We start from the raw sequence: 20,686 nt of genomic DNA, 5'->3' as shown, positions 1-20,686 counted from the left end.
CAGTGGAGCTGCTTCCTCTTTCTAACTTAACATAAAACTGCGGCATGGTGTGTGGGTGCCGTGGAGATGTTGACAGTGGTGTGTGTTTCTCCCTGTAGGCCTTCGTGGTGAAACACCTCTTGGAATACACCCAGGTCACAGATTCTAACCTCAAGTACAGCTTGCTGTTAGTCCTGGGCCTCCTCCTGACGGAAGTCGTGCGCTCGTGGTCACTCGCGCTGACTTGGGCATTGAATTATCGAACTGGTGTCCGCCTGCGGGGGGCCATCCTAACCATGGCATTTAAGAAGATCCTTAAGCTAAAGAACATTAAAGAGAAGTCTGTGGGTGAGGTGAGTGAGGGGTGTTTGCTTCAGGGCAGAGAGAAAGCTCCCGGCTTGAGCTCTTTCTTTCATTTGGATCTCTGCTTTGCCCTTCATCTTCCTCCTGAGACAAGTGACTGGGGTCCTTGCGGGGTCCTCTCATTGCTCTTTGTGTCTCGTAGCTCATCAACCTGTGCTCCAATGACGGGCAGAGGATGTTCGAAGCAGCCGCTGTGGGCAGCTTGTTGGCTGGAGGACCCATTGTTGCCATCTTAGGCATGATTTATAACGTAATTATTCTAGGACCAACAGGCTTCCTAGGATCAGCTGTTTTTATCCTCTTTTATCCAGCAATGGTGAGTAAGCCTCCTTGCTGTATCGTAGCAGCTTCTCCTTAAATGAGCTTCTCCTTAAACTTCTCCACTAGGTTTTATATAGTAGGCGTCGCTGAGATGTCACATCTCTGATTGGAAATTTCCTCAGAGCAGGTACCTGGTTTGGAAAAGTCTGGAAAGAGCTAGGCAGTGTTCAGTCCCTAGGCAGAATTTTGTCTTGAGAGGAAGTAAGATGTCCTGTGAATAAAGGCCATGACTCTTAAGGAGATTTTAAAAAGAGAGTCTGAGTGAAGGAGGAGGCCAGCAGCTGAACTCTGCCCTTAAGAACACGGTAGTGTCTGAGTCCCTTCGTCTCAATTTGCTGCTAACTGATAGGACTCTTCTGCTTCCCTTTGGTAGCACTCAATAACCATAATGAGAACAAATACTTTACTTGTCTTAACTTCCTTACAAAAGGATAAGAATTAAATAATATTTTATTATAATTTAAAAGACCACTTTTATTAAAAGGCAGTGCAACTACATGATGCTCATTTTATTTATAATAATCTTAAACAGATTTATTTCCCAGAAAGACTAGACAGTTCTTAAATTTGAATAAGCCCTGACTTGGCATGACATCGCTTTTCCTTTCAGATGTTTGTATCACGGATCACTGCGTATTTCAGGAGAAAATGTGTGACCACCACAGATGAACGTGTCCAGAAGATGAATGAAGTCCTCACTTACATTAAATTTATTAAAATGTATGCCTGGGTCAAAGCATTTTCTCAAATTGTTCAAAGTGAGTTTACAGATTTCATATGTGCATGTGGTATAAGGTCCTTGCTTCCTGAGCACATTAGCTGCTAGGAACCCTAATGTCATAGGATCATAATATCTTCTTATAATATCTTATGATCTTTATATTGAAAGGGATTTTAGAGACTTGAACTCATAATCTTATCTCGCATAGGAGGAAATTAAGACCAGAAAATTGTGATTTTTTTTTCCCCCAAGATAACTAAGCTAGTTATAAGCAGTTCATTCAGTTGCAAACCCCCCTATCTATACTGTCATCCTACCTGTAATTTTGTGGCCTGGCTATGAAGACATCACAGAAAACATTATCAAGTTGTCTTCTGAGAGCTCCCCCCTTCCCTACCTGCCAAAGGTGCGTGTGCATCGCAGGTGTGAGATGTGTGAGGTGTAAGATCCTGGGGGAGGGGGAGAAGGGCCGTGCTGGGGGTCAGGACAGCTGGACTCTGGGCCTGCCTCAGCTACTCGGTCATCGGGTTTTTGGTTGTTTTATTCTTATCTTTTCAAACAATTGACTTATGTTGAGTCACAAGGCCCCATCCTGGTCCTATCCTGCTTCTCCTGATCAGTAAATTCAATGCACACATAAACATGTCTAATATGTGAATGCCACAACGCTTAGAGGAATAATTGGCATTAGACTGGACATTCAAAAAGGTCTCAACAGAAGTTGGAAAAATGGGCCTTAAAAAAGGTGGCATTTCAGAAGGGTACATTTAAAGGCACTTTAGAGTTGAAAAAAGAAGGCATGTTTCCATTTAAACTTACTTCATAAAAGATGTGGGCTGTTCATTGACCATCACCTCACAGTGAGCTAACTTGAATACATTGCAGTTACAAAAGTTAATGCAGTTTTAGGTTGAATAGAAATCCAGTGTTCAGATCAAGGAAGCTGTTTTATTTTAACTGTTTGATTTATCAATTAAACCTTCAGGAACATTGTGTCCAGTTCATAAACTTTATTTATCAGTGGTCATCAGGAGGAGGTGGCCGCTCAGAGGTGTCCAGCAGTGGGTTAGGCAACTTTCATTGCCAGTGGAATGGAACCGATGGATGCTAATTGGATATCTGCCAAGCATGTTGCAAGCAGGGTGACTGCTGATGGTCCTTTCTGCCTCTCTCATTCTGTGGTTTTATAATTTTCTTTCTGAGAGGCCACTCATCCTTCAGCCCCTGACTTTGGTATCTTTACCTCTGTATATTGGTTTGAAGAGTGTTCTTTCTCATTATGGACTTAGGCAAGGTATATGTTAAATGTGAAAGCAATGGGTTAGATTTTTTAAAATATGACATATGAGCTAGCTCTGAAGATAGTTCCCAATGTCTTGAGCAGTGGTAATACTCTAAGGTCAGTACAAAGCTTCTCAGAAGAATTGCTTTTATGTTTAAAAACTTTTAAAAACACACACACATACACATACACAAAACTTGCCACTTTATTGTCATACCTCCTACTCCATGGTCTTTAGTACTCTAGGGTTGCTCTGTTAATAAGGGTCTCTGTTTTGCAAATATTTAAGAAAAATCATTCTGCCTACAAAATTGTATTTCACTCACCTTCTGTCAATCATCTCACTGCTTTTTGTGTGAAAGCCTCTACCCAGCACTGACATACGGTAGGCACTGTAATAAATCTGCGTTCTTTTTAAATTCTCCATTACCATGGTGTAGTCTTCCCTGTTGTTTGCTGGAAATAAACAACAACCAGGTAGGCAAACAAAACTGCCATTTGCAGATACAATTACTGTGTTCATCCCTTCTAGATGTAAGATGTTTGCAAGAAAAACCAGACTGAAGGCAGAAGATGTTCATTGCACTGATATGTAGGGACTGCTTTCTGTTAGATTCATTCTGTGACTTGATTCCATTTCAAACCTCAGGCTTATGTACCAGCATTAATAGTGATAACTCTTAGTCATGTTGACCTAGGTTTTGCATCATGGGTGTTAAGGAGTTGTTTTAAAACCTATGTGGCTGAAGACTTACCAAGTCTTCTTTGGTGACAGAGGACCAATATCCCACGGTTTCTTTTGACTTGCTTTAAAATTGGCTTGCTTTTCATCAGTTGGCTTGCTTTTTATTCTTAGAAATCCGAGAGGAGGAACGTCGGATCTTGGAAAAAGCTGGGTACTTTCAGAGCATCACTGTTGGAGTGGCTCCCATTGTGATGGTGATTGCCAGTGTGGTGACCTTCTCTGTTCACATGACCCTTGGCTTTGATCTCACCGCAGCACAGGTCAGTGAACCCTCAGGGCTTGGGGAGATTTTAGAAATACCACATATAGAGATGTTCTGGTGCTCTTGTTTCTGGATTTTGAGGTGCCCCCAGTAATCAGAAGGTATTTTTTCTTTCATGTGATTAAGCCAGGAAGAGTGGCGATTAAGCCCTAAGCACGAATAACATGTGGATTGTTTTAAATCAACCCAATTTTGGATTTAATTCTGAAAATACAGATCATCCTTTGGTTCAGATTTACTGAGAATTTTAATTGCAGGTCTCATAAAAACTCTACCTTTAAAAAAAAGCATACATGGGGCACCTGGGTGGCTCAGTCGGTTAAGCATCCGACTCTTGATTTCGGCTCAGGTCATGATCTCAGGGTCGTGAGATCAAGCCCTATGTTGGGCTCCACGCCCAGGGGGACGTCTGCTTGGGATTCTGTCTCCCTCCTTTTCAGCCCCTCCCCCCCACTCACATGCACATGCTCGCTCTCTCCAATAAATAAATGAATCTTAAAAAAAAAAAGCATACGTGACTCATACCAATTTGACAGTCAGGTTGCTGCCTTCCTTAAATCGATGTCTCGTTATTTTTGTTGTAGATTCTCATCAAGCTCAGTTTCTTTTCTTTTCCTATTTCCAGGCTTTCACAGTGGTGACTGTCTTCAATTCCATGACTTTTGCTTTGAAAGTAACACCATTCTCCGTAAAATCCCTCTCGGAAGCATCGGTTGCCGTTGACAGATTTAAGGTGAGAGGCTCCCTTCCCTTCCTCTATGTCAGGAGCCGTCCTGGCAAAGCCACAGCTGCCTTTATTCCAATGGGCCACACAAGGCTGGCCATACTTGGCTTTTGTTCACCTCTAGCTCTTTGTCCAGCTGGTAAGAAAGGGGGCAGTAGAGGAGAGTGAATTAAGGGATGGGAATAGTTACCTTTTCAAGTGAATGTGAAATTTTACTTTTTGTTGACAGCCCATCTAGTTTTGGGCTCCCAGGATTTTGTTCTCCTTCAGAGCGAGGCCCTTCTTCCTTGGCCTGACTTGGGTGTATGTCCTAAAAAACTCCTGGGCCTCTTTCGGTGATTCAAACCGGAAGATCCGAACTGTTAGGTGACTGTCAGCTTTTCCTCACCTCCATCTACCGTTGCGTCGACCTCTACCAAAATGCTATTGTCATTTTAATTGGTCGATATGCTACGCCCTTTTCCATACTTTCTTTTTCCTGCCCTGTAGTCACCACTCCTGATGCAGGGAATGCAGTGACATGGGAATAGTCGTACAATGAGATCATGTTGCAAAGTGCAGCTAAGGAAATAATCAGGTTTTTTTGGAGGTGGTTAGTTGATCATGCTTTAACTGTGTTCTTTATGCCTTCAGAGTAATACAAATAGATGATACAAGAGGTCGATAGATTCGGGAGGGTGAGGGGAAGGAGCAGCACCTGTGTGGGCTGGAATTCCTTGACAGTGCCCCTGCAGGCAGTAGCTCCTATATTCCTGCCAAGCCTTCGTGTCTAGTGCAGAACAATGAAAAAACGATGCTGGTTGCTTGAAGGTTTGGGGGGAACAAATTGAGACTCATGGAGAATATGAAGAATGGAGAAGAGCTTTCCAAGATTTATTTATATTCTACTTGTTTACAGTTAACAAGGTGAATTTTGTTTGGGCAAGAATGCCAGTCCTCAGGAATGCATCCCCAGCTCTGTGCCCTCCCTCCCTCCAGCCTGGCTGCTAGAAGGCGAAGAGCCAGAGCCATAAAAAAGAAATAGTCTAATTGTAATCAGAGCTTTATTTTGCTGCCTCTGCAATACCTAGTCATGGAAGAAAGCATATGTTTTGACCATAAGATTGTCCTCCTGTCATTGCTAGTTGATAATATAGGTTTGTTCACCCTATGTTTCTCAAGGGCTTTCTTTTCTTCCATTTACCAGTGGGGATTTGCATTTGCAGGTGGCTTTTCACACCACAGCTCCCTCCTCTATCCAGGGAACTTCAGAGTTAATAATAGAAGCAAAATCACCCACAGCTGTATTATATGCCCCTTGAGATTTCAGTTCCATTCTGTCTTATTCTTCTTGGCAGGCTCCTCCTGCCCCTCCTGTCCCTCCTCCTTCCCCCCACCCTCCCCTTCCCCTACCTTCTCCACCTGCTAGGAGGATGATAACAGGTAGAAAGGGGTAAGAAGCCACCTTGTGACTTTTCTAAGATTGTTGTCAGTAGAGGGTTGCCAGTTTTAGCAAATAAAGAGACAGGACCCCCAGTTAGTTAATAACCACATGGGATATACCTATACTACCAAATTATTCATTGTTTATCTAGAATCAAAATCTAACTAGATGTTCTGTATTTTATCTGGCAACCTCTGTCCCCTCTTCTGCTCAACAGATGTACTCTGAGTGCATGAGGGTTCTGTTTTGATAGTTGGTGTCCTATGGTAAAGTTGAGGTTTATGGTTTATGTACCTCTAAGATTCTGTTGTCCTGGCAGGTGCCAGTCCAAGTAGATATAAATTCAAGTGTTGTGAGTCCCTCGTGTGCCTCCGCATGTCTCAAGAGGAGGACAGGCTGCAGGGAGCCCATGGGAAGGAAATGGGGAAGGAGCTGTGCAAACTGGAGCACTGGCTTATTTTTTTAATAGTCCATGAGGCCTGAAAGATCCCTTTAATAACTCCTTAGAGGAGAGAAATGATGGGAATTCTGTCAGCGTATGGTTTTACTCTGAACGTGGCCAAAATATTTGGCATGTTACTCTTAGCTCAGTCAATCCAGAAGGCTCTGAACAAATGAAACCAACAGCTGTTTTTGGAAAATTAAACCTAAGGTTGATGAAGAGTAATGGTTATTAGGGTATTTAGAACCACGACACTTCTGGGAAGATTGGAGTTTAGGAACTGATAGGAGATGTGGCAATCAAAGCTTGGAGTTTAGGATCTAGGAGCAAGGACTTGCTCTAGGGGTGGGAGATTATATGTTACATTTACTAACACCGGCAAACTTTAAAACAGTTGGGGGTTCTCAGTAAATAAGCAGAGTCCTGACTCTGAAAGGCACCTTTTATCTTAAGTCTTTCTAATGTTTCAAAAAAAAGTTGTTTTTTTTTTTTATCATATTGGGAATCCAGCTGGGATTCTGTGGAGATCTGCAGTTTAAGAGAGTTGTCAGAAGTGGGTTCAAGATCATGGGCACTTATAATAAGGTTTATTATGGTCAGTGTTTCAAATCTCATTTCAGAAATACTTAGCTTTTCAATCATTGCACTTTTCTTCCCTAACATAATTCAGAGGGACTGTGGGAATGAGTGGGAGGAAAGTCTTGTTGTCTTCCCAAGTGTATTTCTGAGAGAGATTCCCTTCACTTCTTCCCAAGTCCATTCCTTTGGTTGTTTGAATCCTCACAAGTTTCAAGGCAGAACTTTGAAGACATGAGAGCTTGGCAAGAAGAGGCACTCTGCCGATGATAAACCCAAGCAAGCTAGGCATGGTCACCATCTCGGCTCGCCTCTCCCCACACACATGTGCCATGTGGTTGCTGAGGGGAGCGCACAGGCTTTGCGGCTCCGCAGGAGTGTTCTGGAAGGGAAACACAGTGATGGGGATCCATCTAGGAGAGCAGCATGCCCTTTGGTTTTTCTGCTTGCATTTTACTGCTTGCTCTTCAGCAAGTCATGGGTGAGAACAAAGGGCTGCATACGGGTTAGTTAAATGCACTTTGGCCATACTAGATTGGCAGAAAGGAAAAGGTAGGTTAGGATGTGATTGGCAGTGTAGAGCGTTGGGCCGTTGAGAAGGCCCCTGTCCCTCCTGAGGGTGTCCCCACACCCCCGTGACCTCTCGCTGGGCCTGAGGCTGGGCTACACTAATGAGCTACCTTTTGCCCTTCAGCTTCCTTCCACTGTATAGCCTGATGTGTTTTGCCGCGTGAGTGTGCGCCCTAGGCTTGTCCCCCTGGTCTTGGTCCAGTGTCTCATCTTTGCACCTCTCTCACAACTCCTATCAGAGTTTGTTTCTGATGGAAGAGGTTCACATGATAAAGAAAAAACCAGCCAGCCCTCACATCAAGATAGAGGTGAAAAATGCCACCTTGGCATGGGACTCCTCCCACTCCAGTATCCAGAACTCACCCAAGCTGACCCCCAAAACGAAAAAAGACAAGAGGGCTGCCAGGGGCAAGAAAGAGAAGGTGAGACCGCTGCAGCGCGCTGAGCAGCAGGCCGTCCTGGCAGAGCAGAAGGGCCACCTCCTCCTGGACAGTGATGAGCGGCCCAGTCCCGAGGAGGACGAGGGCAAGCACATCCACCTGGGGAGCCTCCGCCTGCAGAGGACACTGTACAGCATCGACTTGGAAGTCGAGGAGGTAAGCCCGGTGCCTCCCCACTCCCCACCTGCACCCCGTCTGTCCGCAGGTGTCTGCGGGCATCTCCTCCGGCACGAGCGGGCAGCCGCCTTCCTTACACCAGAGTACCTGGTGGCTGGGATTGGTTGGAACTAACGAGCGAATCCGGCCACTCCAGCTCCACAAAGGAGTCTTCAGGCATCTAACAGTAGACCTTAATACCAGCTGATCTCATGAGATGCTCATTTGACAAGCAAGGAAATGAAGAGTTCAGGTGGATTTTCCAAGACTTTGCCCTGAATAGATTCTAATTGTTACAGTTGTATGTGAGCTGTAATAATTATTTCTGGTTATCATAACTCTGGGCGAGCTTCTCGTTACCAGTAGGCTGTGCAGAGCACAGACCCTGGTCCATATAAGAGCCCTCAGGGCTGCTCTTATTGACAAATCTCTTGTAATTATCTATCTACTTATTTATCTATTTTTATTGCAGCATAATAGCCAGTGTTCTTTTAGTTTCAGGTGTACAACATACTGATTCTGTAATTGTTGATTTTTCATGTAAACGAAGGATCGTTATGATGTGTGATGTCACAGCCTGGATAGCACAGGACTAGAATCTCTCCGAGGGGCTCCTGGGCAGAGTGGCTGGAAGAGAGTCCAGTTCAGGGCTTTGCAGACACAGTCTGTGACCGTTCAGAGGGGCACAGATGTGTATGTACATCTGTCGTCGGCTGTTTTCTGAGTGCCAGCTTTATGCCAGGCACCGTTCGTTGTGGGGCTGGGCTGCAGCCGCTGGAAACCAAACGGACAAAAACCTCTGTGCTCCTGTAGCGTAGGTTTTAGTGGGCAAAGACAGATAGTAAACGAGTAGAGTATATGGTATGTCAGATGGTGATAAGGGCCCTGAGGACGAGAGGGAGTGGTGGGCCGGAGCAGGTGTGGTTGCAATTTAAATAGGCTGCCTGAGGGAAAGCCTCATTTAAAAAGTGGTATCTGAGCAAAGGCTGGAAGGAGGCGAAGGCGTGAGCCATATGGGTATCTGGAGGAAGAACATTCCAGGCAGAAGGAACAGAAGCGCAGAGGCCCCGAGTGCGCAGTGTATGTATTCCCCAGCAGAGTGAGCACGGGAGAGAAGGGCAGATGCCGGGGGCAGAGAGGCGGCTGGGGTGCCGAGCCTCCTCTGGTGACTTTGCCTTTACTCCGAGTGGGAAGAGAAGCCTTGTGAGGGTTTGGAGAAGAATGATATGATCTGACTTCTGTATGAAGAGAAATATCCTAGCTTCTGGATTCAGAAGAGTATGGAGGCAAACAAGGAAGGAGAGCAGTTAACCCCGGAGAAGTGTATCTTGGACCGAGGAGGGTGATGAGCCATGTTTATCGGCATAACTGGAGCTAGGGGGTAGTGGGTTTTCATGCAGTGTACATCAGTATCAGCAGCTGACTAAGGCATGTTACGTGGATCCAGAGCCAAACTGAAGAGAGAAAAGCTCCCAGCTCTTGAAAGCTGCCACCAAGAGCAGATGGTCCTTCGTGACCACACCTGAAACCACTAGTGTAGTTCATCATTGGCCACCACGCACGTCCGTTTTTGACTTCCGTTAACTCTTCACCACAGGCTTCTTATTTAATAGTGATTTTCTTGATTATTGAGGCAGCTCCATTACATTTCTCATCAGCCCTATTAGAGGATTATTCCTCATTCAGCTGAAATGTACTCTTCTGCTTTCTGTCTTTTGATCCTCATCCAACCCTTTAGAGCCCACATTCACATGACACACCTTTAGCTATTTGGAGAGGGGTACCTTAATTCTTCCAGTGCACCCCTCTCCCCTTCAGGGCGGGGAAGGGAAGTTAATGTTTGCCTGAGATCCTCTGTGCCCGGGGCATTCCACTATTGGTATCTCTGTTAGTCACCATGGAGTCATGAGAACAGAGTTTTCTCTATGTAAACCTAACTGACTTGCGCAGAGATCGAACCTTTGACTTGGTCTCCTCATTACCATCAGGCTGTAATCTTTCAAACTCTGAAACCATGTCAGAAACTTTATCCAACATACTTTGTCTAAGACACTGTACTTGGTTCTACAAAGATCACTCCTTCCCTCAAGTTGCTCAAAGCCCAGTGAGAGACGGACAGTGGAAGTAACCAGACCACGAGCACACAGTTGGCAGGTGCTAGTGGAGCTGAGGTTCCATTCACGACCTGGCTGCCTCCAGAATCCATGCTCTTCTGCACACCAACTCTCCCTTTACTGAGGGATTTGAGCCAATGCAGGGTTGCTAAACAGTGGCCCTTTTGAAATCACCCGCCCGTCCTTGAAAACTCGGAACACCACCTGCTGAGAGCTCATTATTTTGCCTGGAGATATTCAGTTAATCACAGGCTTTCCTCCTCCCCACCCCCACCCCCCCCTTTTAAGTGGGATTGATGATATCAATAGTCTTCAGATTCTTGGAAATGTTTTGTAGAAAAATGGAAACAGTGCACATAGTTTTTATTGAAAATAATTTATAGACCCTAGAGGAAAACATCATATAAAATGAAATGAAAACCAACAAAATAATTTCCAAGAGTCCTGCCCTCATTTCCAAAAAGAACAAAAATAAACAAATAATCACAAAACATGGGTTGCCAAAAAAGTAAGAAAGAGGCTGGGCTTTTCTAAAAGTAACGTGGGATACCTTCATGTGTGTGCTTATTTACGTTTTCTAAAAGGCTTACACATCCATTACCTCCCACATACGCCCACAGAAGCCCTCTGAAGTAGGTGGCTGACAGGGAGCAAACAGGGAAGTGAACTTGCAGGGTCACCAGGATGATCGTCTTCCTATTACTGATGGGCTGTCATTGTGTTTTTCCTCGAAGAAGTCAGCAGCCCCTAGAGACGAGTGGTCCATGGCCCTTTAATGACCTTCCTTTCTCTGTGTGCTTTGTCCAGGGTAAACTGGTTGGAATCTGCGGCAGTGTGGGAAGTGGAAAAACCTCTCTCATTTCAGCCATTTTAGGCCAGGTAATATTTTGTTTTGTCTTTGGCCTTTTCTGCCTCTTTCCCTGGAATCTGCCTCACAAGAGTCTTGGGAAGAATGGACTAACTTCCCAAAGAGAGTCAGGAAAGGTAGAAACAAAATGAACCCTTGGTCTGTGTTCTGCCCCCTGCCCCCGCCCCCACATTCCCACCCCTTATCAGCGTTGTATCTGGGAGTGGGCTCAGTGGATACCCGAGGAGTGACTGAGTGATACCTAGCTGGAGCCATCCATTTCTCCTGCCTTCTTTTATTCAGCATGTATTTATTGAGTCCCATATGTATGCCAGACAGTGTGTTGGGAAATGTCAGCGATAAGACGTGAACAAACTGCAGACTGCCGACAGAGTGAAGAAGCCGGGCCAGCCAGCATTACCAGCCTCCCCGTCAGAGAGATCTCTGTCAGGATTTGATCTAGAAGCAAAGCCCTGCTCTGATTACAACCTAACCATTGAAAGAATTACGCCCTTGGGAGCTGATGGCCTAGCTGGGGAGTTACGCCTTCGAGACACACAAACATAGCACAAGGCAGAGAGTGAATGGTTCACAGAGGGCCCAGCAGAGGGCTGTCAGCGTTCACATGGGGGCAGGGTCAAGGATCATCCAGCTAAGGCAAATTGTCTTTTCCTGTGTTTTAAAACCAAATAGGGAAAATCAACAAGGTACTTCCACCTGCTTTTAATCTTGAATCAAACTAGCTTGACTTCGATGGTCGGGATGAGGATAAACTGAAGCTCATTCTTACCTACCTGTGGAGAAAGACCAATGAGTCATTTCTCCATACTGAGGAAATTAAACACATGCAAGAAGGAGTTGGGGAAGGGTGTTTTGTAGTGTCCCGGTTATGGAATATTTTGTCTTATTCAGTGTCACTGTCACAGTTGATAGAGTGGTACTCTCCTCGGGAGCAGTGGGACCCGGCGTGGTCTGAGGAAGGTTGCATCCAAATCATCTGGAGCTACAGCGCCCCCACCCCACTGCTTTGTGGGACTCCTCATTGGTTGGGCTCAGCCCTTGATCTTTGTAAACAGCCAAAACCTCCGAGGGGTTCTGATCATTTCGGGGTCAGATTAAGGGTCAATGATGAGAGACACGAGAGATGAAGGGGGAGGTGGTATTGAATGGGGGATGGCTAGGGTAAAAACGGAGTGGGGCTTTGCTTCTAGGTCACATCCTGACAGCAATCTCTGTGCCCGGGAGGCTGGTAATGCTGGCCGGCCTGGCTTCTTGGGAGTTGTGTTGGCAGCCTGCAGTGTGCGTGTTTGTCCCGTAGCAGCTGGAAGAGTTGAGTTTCCGCAGTAGACCCTCCGTGGGTTTCTGAACACTGAGTGCAGAGCAGGGGGCTTTCCAGTTTTGGGGCGGTTGGTACCGCTGTAATGGTGTGTGCTGGGTGCACCTGTGTACGTCCACTGTGTGTTAATGGTGTTTGAGAGGACAAGCTTGGATGTGCAGGATGGGTGACAAAACTTTGTTCAAGCTGTAACATCCCTAACCCAAGACAGATGTCTACTGTCAGTCCCAAAAGGAACCCCGAAAGAGGACAAAATGGATAAATCATATCAATCACTGTGGCTGAAAACACAATTCGAAGCACGTGGCTCATCACGCAGTCTCTTCAGTGTTGAACAAGAGGGTCCATCCTCATTAAATGGATACTCTGTAATACTAGTTGATGTCTAACGATTTTTTTTCCCTCCTTTGGTCCTCATTTTACAGAAGCAGCTGCTTTAGCCAACAGCCTGGATTAATTAATTCTATAGATGAATTGAGGCAGGAACTAGCTCTATATCCTTGCAGCATCCTCCCCGGGGGACTTCTGAAAGAGCCTTCTGCTCTAGTCCTTCCTTTAGTTAAAAGAGTTTGCAATTAGGAAGAAAGGATCTGGAGTAGCTTATGGGCTGCTGAATGAAGTGTTTGTTCACTCAAGTCCTAGATTACGCGGGGTTCCCGTCACACCTAAGCAAAGAGAACTTTTATTTTCTTTGCTGCTGTAGCTCTCTATGGAACGAAGGCGAGGTCTGGATTCGGGTCCAAAAAGCATCCAAGGAAATTGCCCAAACTTGGAACTCCGTTGCGGAATTGTGGGGGGTTCTGTTGGCGTAGGGTGGTGGTTTTGCTTCATGATGCCATTGGATGGTGTCTGTCTCCCTAGATGACACTTCTAGAGGGCAGCATTGCAGTCAGTGGAACCTTCGCTTATGTGGCCCAGCAGGCCTGGATCCTCAATGCCACTCTGAGAGACAACATCCTCTTTGGGAAGGAATTTGATGAAGAAAGGCAAGGAATGTTTGGTTTCTGTCATGCTTTCCGTCTTGGCCGTGTGAGACGCAAGGCAGCCCACGTCAACAGGCTCTGCTCCAACCATGTCCCTGATGCTAAGTGTCTTTATGTCCTTCAGATACAACTCTGTGCTGAACAGCTGCTGCCTGAGGCCTGACCTGGCCATTCTTCCCAACAGTGACCTGACTGAGGTACCGACCTTCTGCCCCTAATGGGGCAGTGCGTTGAGCAGAGAGGATTCTGGAAGATGGGTGGCAGGGCCGTGCCAGAGCCACCTCCTAGTAATGTATCTTAAATGTGGGAGCACCTACATGGGGAGTTTTGCTTTCATTGGGACTTTATGTTCGGAAAGCATTTGTTCCTTAGGGCAGGGTTATCAACACTACTTGTTTTCAGCATATAAATATTTCATGTCACGTGGATTTTTTTTTTTTTGGTGAGAGTGCATGAGCGCATGTGCACACGGCGGGGGTAGGGGATGGAGGGAAAGGGAGAGAGAGCATTTTTTTTTTTTTAAAGATTTTATTTATTTATTTGAGAGAGAGAGAGTGAGAGAGAGCAAGCACATGAGAGGGGGGAGGGTCAGAGGGAGAAGCAGACTCCCCGCCGAGCAGGGAGCCCGATGCGGGACTCGATCCCGGAACTCCGGGATCATGACCTGAGCCGAAGGCAGTCGCCCAACCAACTGAGCCACCCAGGCGCCCGAGAGAGAGCATTTTAAGCAGGCTCCACGCTCAGTGAAGAGTCCGACTCCGGGCTTGATCTCACGACCCTGAGGTCATGACCTGAGCCGAAATCAAGAGTCAGACACTTAACCGACTGAGCCACCTTGGCGCCTTGTATGTCATGTGGATTTTAAACAAAATCCCATTGTTGGTTCAGAGTTAATGTTTTCTACGCTGAATATTCATTTGAAAACCGTAAGTCAAGCATGTGCTTGTTGAGGTTCTTCTCTGAACTTTATTCTGCCAACCAACCTCCTTATTCATACACAGTCTGTGGAGAGCCCTCTTCAATTAGAAAGAGAGAGGCCTTAGCACAAACCCTTCTCTCTTTGGCTCTCTGCCCTGGAGCAGTTTGCAGAGGCGTTTCTTTGGAACTGGCTTGTGTTCTTTGGTGTTGACTCTTGTTTCCCATGACCTGCCCCGAAGGTCTCTGGAGCTAGCATTTTATTCAGCTGACTTCAGTTAAATCCTTCCAACCAGATTTGGTGAATGGTTTCATTAGTTCACTGGTTCTCAAATCTTAGTCCCCAGACCCATAGTGGATCAGCAGCAACAGTATTATTGGGAACTGGTTAGCAATGCAGATTCTTAGGCCTCACCCCACACCTACTGAATCAGAAACTCTAGGGGCAGGGCCCAACCATCCGTTTCAACAAGCCCTACAGGTAATTCTGATACATGCTCAGATTTGAAATCTCTGAATTCAGTGTTTTTTTAAGGACAAGTTCTTTGTTTTTTTTAAATTACAGAGCCAGTTACCATTTGACATTGATTTATTCATGTGTTCATTTAGTAACATTTATCAGAGGCTTGTCATGTGCCAGCTCCTTATGCAGAAACTGCGGGGCACTAGGAATATAAAGGACTAGGATAATGATCTGTGCCCTCAAAAAGCTTACAATTGAGAGGATGGGATACCCGAACAAATAACTATAAAATAAGCTGATAAAAGCTCTCAAAACTTTAAGAAAAAAAATTAAAAAATAAAAAAGTCCCCTTTCTTTTGGGCAGTAGTAGAGACGAAGGGTGGGGGGAGGTTTCACAGAGGAGAGGGTGCTGGAACTGAGCAGATACAGTATAGAAAAGGCATGACAGTGGTGTGAGGGTTCATAATGGACACACAATTTAAAATGGCTTAGATGCCAGGGAGTGGAAGAGAGGTTGGTTGGCAGTGGAGACTGAGAGCTGCCGTGGAGCCAGGTGGCAAAGAGCTTGCTTTCTATGACATGTTGGCTTAGATTTTATTCTTTAGGACTCTTGAAAGACAGTTTTCAGCAAGGGTGGGACATGGTCAACTTTGTGCTTTGGAAAGATCTTTCTGCCCACAGAGAATGGATTGGAGTGGTATGTCAAGGCGGAGATCTGGGGAAGGCAGAGTTGTCTTCTCTGGGCTGGCTCCCGCAATTCCAGTGTGGGCCCTGGAGGATCAGAGTGGCACTTCCTCCAGGTGGGGAATTCAGTAGAAGGAGCGGGTTTGTGGAGCAGAGGAGCAGTGACTGGGGGTGATCGCTGAGCTTGGTGTTGGACTTGAGCTGGAGGCTTCACTGTGCTTTCTGGACTCTTGTAGATTGGTGAGCGAGGAGCGAACCTGAGTGGTGGGCAGCGCCAAAGGATCAGCCTGGCCCGGGCCTTGTATAGTGACCGGGACATCTACATCCTGGATGACCCCCTCAGTGCCTTAGATGCCCACGTGGGCAACCACATCTTCAGCAGTGCTATCCAGAAGCACCTCAAGTCCAAGACAGTTCTGTTTGTTACCCACCAGTTACAGGTATGGGGCATTCTTGCCCAGGCTGCCCACCTTGGCTTGGGAAATCAGAAACAGGGAGGTGGGCTTGGTCCAGGTCCCTCCATGGAACTCCTTAGAGCTTCCTGGAATCAATGTTTATTTTCTCAGCAAATAGCCCTCAGCCCATTGTACCAATAAAGCTCATCGTACTGATGTACCAGATGGCCATCTGAATTAGAAATCCTCAGAGCTTGTTAGCTTTTGCATATAAATCAGTAAGTAAAAGGGCTGAGAGGAGTAGGCTGCAACTGGAGTTTGCGTATGAGATCGTTTGGAAAGCATCTTGTTAATATCTATATGCAAGTGGGAACTGTTTAAGGAAAACAAGCTCTTCTCCCTCTGTCATGCCAAGACAAGCAGCCACTTTGGAGAGTAGCTCCAGGATGTTGCCATCTGCTTTGCATATGTTGTCAGGTTTAGGGGGCTCATCCCCCATTCTGCCACAGAAAGTCTGTAACCGTGTGCTTCTGGGTACAGCGAAGGGGTGTGAAGTTTAATGCAAGGCTCATTTGACTCCATCAACAGATCTGTGTCAAAAACTAGAGGTGATGCTCTTTGAACCGCATCACAAGGCACAGTAAACTAAAACCGGTTCTCTCACTCTTGGCACTATTGACATTTTGGGCCAGATTGCTCTTTGTTGGGGGTGGGGGGAAGGCTGTCCTGTGCAGCCCTGGCCTCTATCCGCTGGATGACAGCGGTACCCATCCCCAGTTGTAGCACCCAAAAAGGGCTCTAGAGAGTGCCAGATGTCCCCTGGGAGGCTCAGTTGCCTCCAGATGAGAACCTCTGAAGGAAGGTGTGGGTATTGAATGTATTTGCACAAATGTCAGCAACACTGTATTGTCCCTGCCTTTTTGTCTCCAGTACCTGGCCGATTGTGATGACGTGATCTTCATGAAAGAAGGCTGTATTACAGAAAGAGGCACCCACGAGGAACTGATGAATTTAAATGGTGACTATGCTACCATCTTTAATAACCTGTTGCTGGGAGAGACACCCCCAGTTGAGGTAAGATTTGCATGGCGTTTGTGGGCATCTCCTCCTTTCTAGCAAGGGAGACTTGACTGTAGCGAGTGATGGAGAGATCCCAGCTGAACTCAGTGTCTGTGTCTTGTTGGCAGGGGCCCTATTTTCTGGTGACCAGACTCCTTTGCTTTAGTTCACATACTGGTGCTGCTCTATGAGAGCAGGATTATGGGGCTGGTGGGCCGATGTCTTCTGCCACTGAGAACACATTAATGAGGCAATGACAGGGAGAAAGTTATGGGCTCAGCACATGCTGTTGTTCAGTTGTAACTGAGCTTCCTAAACTCTGTCATTCCTGACTGAAGGATTATGAAGCTCCTTTTTAAATAAACAAGTGAAGAAGGAATGAGGGAAGAGAAATTAAATATTGCATACATTTGACAATGATCCCTGGTGCCTTGGCTGCTAATTTGGCACTCATTAACTGACATCTGTGTCCCAGTTCCTGGGTTAGACACGTCATAGATGTCATCCCATGTAGTCATTTTAACAGAGCTCTGTGGCAAAGTAGGATTATCCCCCACTTTTATAGCTGAGGGAATGGAAGATCAGAAACCTTAAGAGCTCGAGAACAAAGGTGGTTTGATGTCACCGTGCTCCTTCTGCCTCGCTACCCTGCTTCCTGTGGCAACACAGAATGGCAGTTTTCCATGGCTTTCCCCTGGGCTCCGAGTTAGGCCCAAACAGGGGTATTTAGTTAGAGCTCGCCAAAGAGGTTGTTTTTCCTTCTTGCCACCCTGCTCTCATTTTGAACTCCTTACTTATTCTGTGGTCACCCTGGATTCTAGGGGTGCACTCATGCACTCAGGCTGGGCTAAAAGGTACTTCTTAGCTACCAGGTCATTTGATGTCTGCACAGGATAAAAGCAGAGTTACTGGGACCTTTTCTGGGAGCCCTGTTTCAGTCCTTGGGTGTCATCCTGTTTGATTTCACGAACAGTATAATTAACTGTTCGTGACCGATGCGTTTTAGGCCTCTAGGAATAACAGGCGTTCCAGAGTGTCACCAGGAACTTCAGTTGAGACACCTGAATCCAGATATGGATTTTATGATCTCTCCCTCTGGCTCTCAGGGTACTTTGGACTCTTCAGAAGTTTTCCTCCTCACTGTAGACGTGGAGGGGGGAAATGAGAGGGGAAGAAATTAAAATAGGAAACATCCAAGAAGCGAAAGAATATCGAGAATCGGTGTATTGCAGCAGAGAGAACATACCTTAGGAATGTCACTTAACTTTCCTGAGCTTTGGTTTCCTCATCTTAAAAATGGGGATGACACCTGCCTCTTAGAGTTGTTGCATCAATTAAATGAAATAATATGTAATCTTACTAGTAAGTGGTCAGCAAATGATAATTTTCTCTTTAGTGCATTTATTCATACACAGTAGTAAATATAAAATTAGAGCCCCATCTTGTGTTCTGTCATGGCTTTAAATTTTATATTTTCTGGTTTTTTTCACTGTCCGTTTAAAAAGTCTAGTTGGAGAGCAAACTGGGGTCATGAGGCTGACAATGACATAGAATTAAATGTAGTAAGCTCAGGGCGCCTGGCTGGCTTAGTCAGTAGAGCATGGGACTGTTGATCTCGAGGTTGTAGGCTTGTTTTGTTTTGTTTTTTAAAGATTTATTTATTTATTTATTTGAGAGAGAGAGAGAGCACAGAGGGAAAGGGAGAGAGAATACCAAGCAGACTCCCCACTGAGTGCAGAGCTCAACTTGGGGCTCAATCCCATGACCCTGAGATCATGACCTAAGTGGAAACCAAGAGTCAGATGCTCAATCAACTGTGCCACGCAGGCACCTCGGGGTTATAGCTTTGAGCCCCATGTTGGGCATAGAGATTACTTAAAAGTAAAATCTTTTAAGAAGTAAATGTAGTAAACTAAATTAAGGGAATTTTCTATATAAAGATAATAAGAGGAACTTCAAAAGGGGAGCATTAAGTAGCCTCTGTTATCTCAGGTACAATCTGATGCATGTTTATTAAGTCACTTTGTGTCCTATTATGGGCAGTGCTTGGTGCTAGGTCTGGTACAGGTTACCACCGTGAGTCAGGCATCATCTCATCCTCGAGGGACTCGCAGTCTGCTAAGCAAGACCGATGCTCTGATGCTCTTATAGGGAACTGTAACACCAGGTCACATTTGCTGCAACATGCTATCATGAAGTACTAACCGAGTGCCTGGGAGAACAGGGGAGGGGTGAGCTCTATCCTAGAGGAGTCTAAGTTGCCTCAGGGAGGATTTAAGATTTGAATCCCTCTGAATGGGGATAACTGTAACTGAGTTGGGGTGAGGGGAGGGGCATTCCAAGTGAAGAACCAGTGTGGACAAAGGTCCAGAAGTGGGGAATGGCAGGATGGTGTGAGGAATGGTGTGAAATCCAGTGTGGCTGGAGAGTAGAAGTCACAGGAATGGGAGAAGAACATACAGAGTCGGGCTAGGGCCAGAATGTGGAGGTTTTGCAAAACCAGGCTGAATTTGAGTATATCCTGTGGTAGCAGTGGGAAATGGTCAGATCTATGATTGGATTTAGTAATGTGGAGATCAGAGATGAAGGAATGGGAATGCCCCAGCCCTAATACTTTGGGCAAGTTGGAGTGGATGAGAACATTGGGGAAAGCAATGTCTATGGAATAACAGGATAGGAACCCAGATACCGAAGACTGAAGGAGGTGAGGAAGCACAAGAAAGTGGCCCTTTTAAGAGGTTTGATGTATCTCTTCTCAAGAATAGCAGCAGCTTGAAGATGATTCTCCAGTGTGCCTGTGGACATTTGTCTGAATGGCCGTATTGTAACGAGAGACACTTTTTTTTAATATTAGATTAATTCAAAAAAAGAAACCAGCGGTTCACAGAAGAAATCACAAGACAAAGGTCCTAAAACAGGATCAGTAAAGAAGGAGAAAGCAGTGAAGCCAGAGGAAGGTAATGACCTTTTTTGAGATTTTAGATTTGTCATTAAAGTTTATCGGAAAGTATGCCAAGTGGTAATTCATAATGTTTGACAGCATTGTGTGTTGTAGAGTCCTCTGGCCTTATATTTCTGGAATAACAAATTCTTGTATAATATTGGGGGACTATGAGGTGCCTTCTGTTTGCTTAAACAGACCAAAACAGTAAGAATGACCTTTAATCCTCTGCCTTCGCTACATACTGTGGGTCAGGTGTCTGTAATCATAGCTGAGTCATCTTGAGTAAGGAGAAATGGAATGATGAGTAGAGGTATACCCTTCTTCCTGTGATTCACCTTTGTTTTTTTTTTTTTGAAGATTTTATTTCAGAGAGAGAGAGCAAGCATGGGTAGGGGAGGGCAGAGGGCACCCCTCACCTCTGCTCTTTAAAAGTCAGTGCCAATCTGCCTTCAGCTCAGGTCATGATCCCGGAGTCCTGGGATCAAGCCCCGCATCCCCGCTGAGCAGGGAGCCCGCTTCTCCCTCTGCCTCTGCCCTTCCCCCCTTTGCTCATGCTCGCTCTCTCGCTCTCTGTCTCTCAAATAAATAAATAAAATCTTAAAAAACAAACAAAAGTCAGTGCCAGTCTGTGGCTGACTCAGCAGAGCTTGCAACTCTTGATCTTAGAGTTGTGAGTTCTGAGCCCCACTTCGGGTGTAGAGATTACTTAAAAATAAAAATCTTAAAAATAAAAGTCAGTGCCAGTCCAGGAAGAGATGTTTCAGCACGAGCAGTGTCTACATCTTCAGTAGCTCCCTCATTAGAATGTTACCCTCCTGGCTTTTTTTTTTTTAAGATTTTTTATTTATTTATTTGAGAGAGAGAATGAGACAGAGAGCATGAGAGAGGGGAGGGTCAGAGGGAGAAGCAGACTCCCCGCCGAGCAGGGAGCCCGATGCGGGA

The 20,686-nt window shown here is 45.7% G+C and overlaps 1 protein-coding gene across 6 annotated transcripts in view; it reads left to right on the top strand.

Annotated features, from left to right (window-relative positions):
- ABCC5 (ATP binding cassette subfamily C member 5) overlaps positions 1–20,686 on the top strand; it is a 165,823-nt gene that overhangs the window by 114,039 nt on the left and 31,098 nt on the right. For all 6 annotated transcript variants that reach the window (XR_014148456.1, XM_081830472.1, XM_081830487.1 and 3 more), the window contains 12 exons: positions 99–332; positions 485–658; positions 1,274–1,421; positions 3,523–3,671; positions 4,299–4,406; positions 7,648–8,004; positions 10,926–10,997; positions 13,163–13,287; positions 13,409–13,481; positions 15,583–15,786; positions 16,672–16,815; positions 19,655–19,757. Coding sequence is in view for 5 of the 6 variants with exons in the window: in XM_081830472.1 (XP_081686598.1) it covers positions 99–332; positions 485–658; positions 1,274–1,421; positions 3,523–3,671; positions 4,299–4,406; positions 7,648–8,004; positions 10,926–10,997; positions 13,163–13,287; positions 13,409–13,481; positions 15,583–15,786; positions 16,672–16,815; positions 19,655–19,757 (1,891 nt within the window). In the remaining variant the exon portion in view is untranslated. The remainder of the gene's footprint in view (positions 1–98; positions 333–484; positions 659–1,273; positions 1,422–3,522; positions 3,672–4,298; positions 4,407–7,647; positions 8,005–10,925; positions 10,998–13,162; positions 13,288–13,408; positions 13,482–15,582; positions 15,787–16,671; positions 16,816–19,654; positions 19,758–20,686) is intronic.

This window comes from Leptonychotes weddellii, chromosome 1 (genome assembly GCF_054177405.1).
Source record: "Leptonychotes weddellii isolate Sample4059 chromosome 1, ASM5417740v2, whole genome shotgun sequence".
In the NCBI taxonomy this organism is placed as follows: Eukaryota; Metazoa; Chordata; class Mammalia; order Carnivora; family Phocidae; genus Leptonychotes; species Leptonychotes weddellii.
Note: the sequence above shows the minus strand (reverse complement) of the source record. Positions and strands in the feature narration are given on the sequence as shown.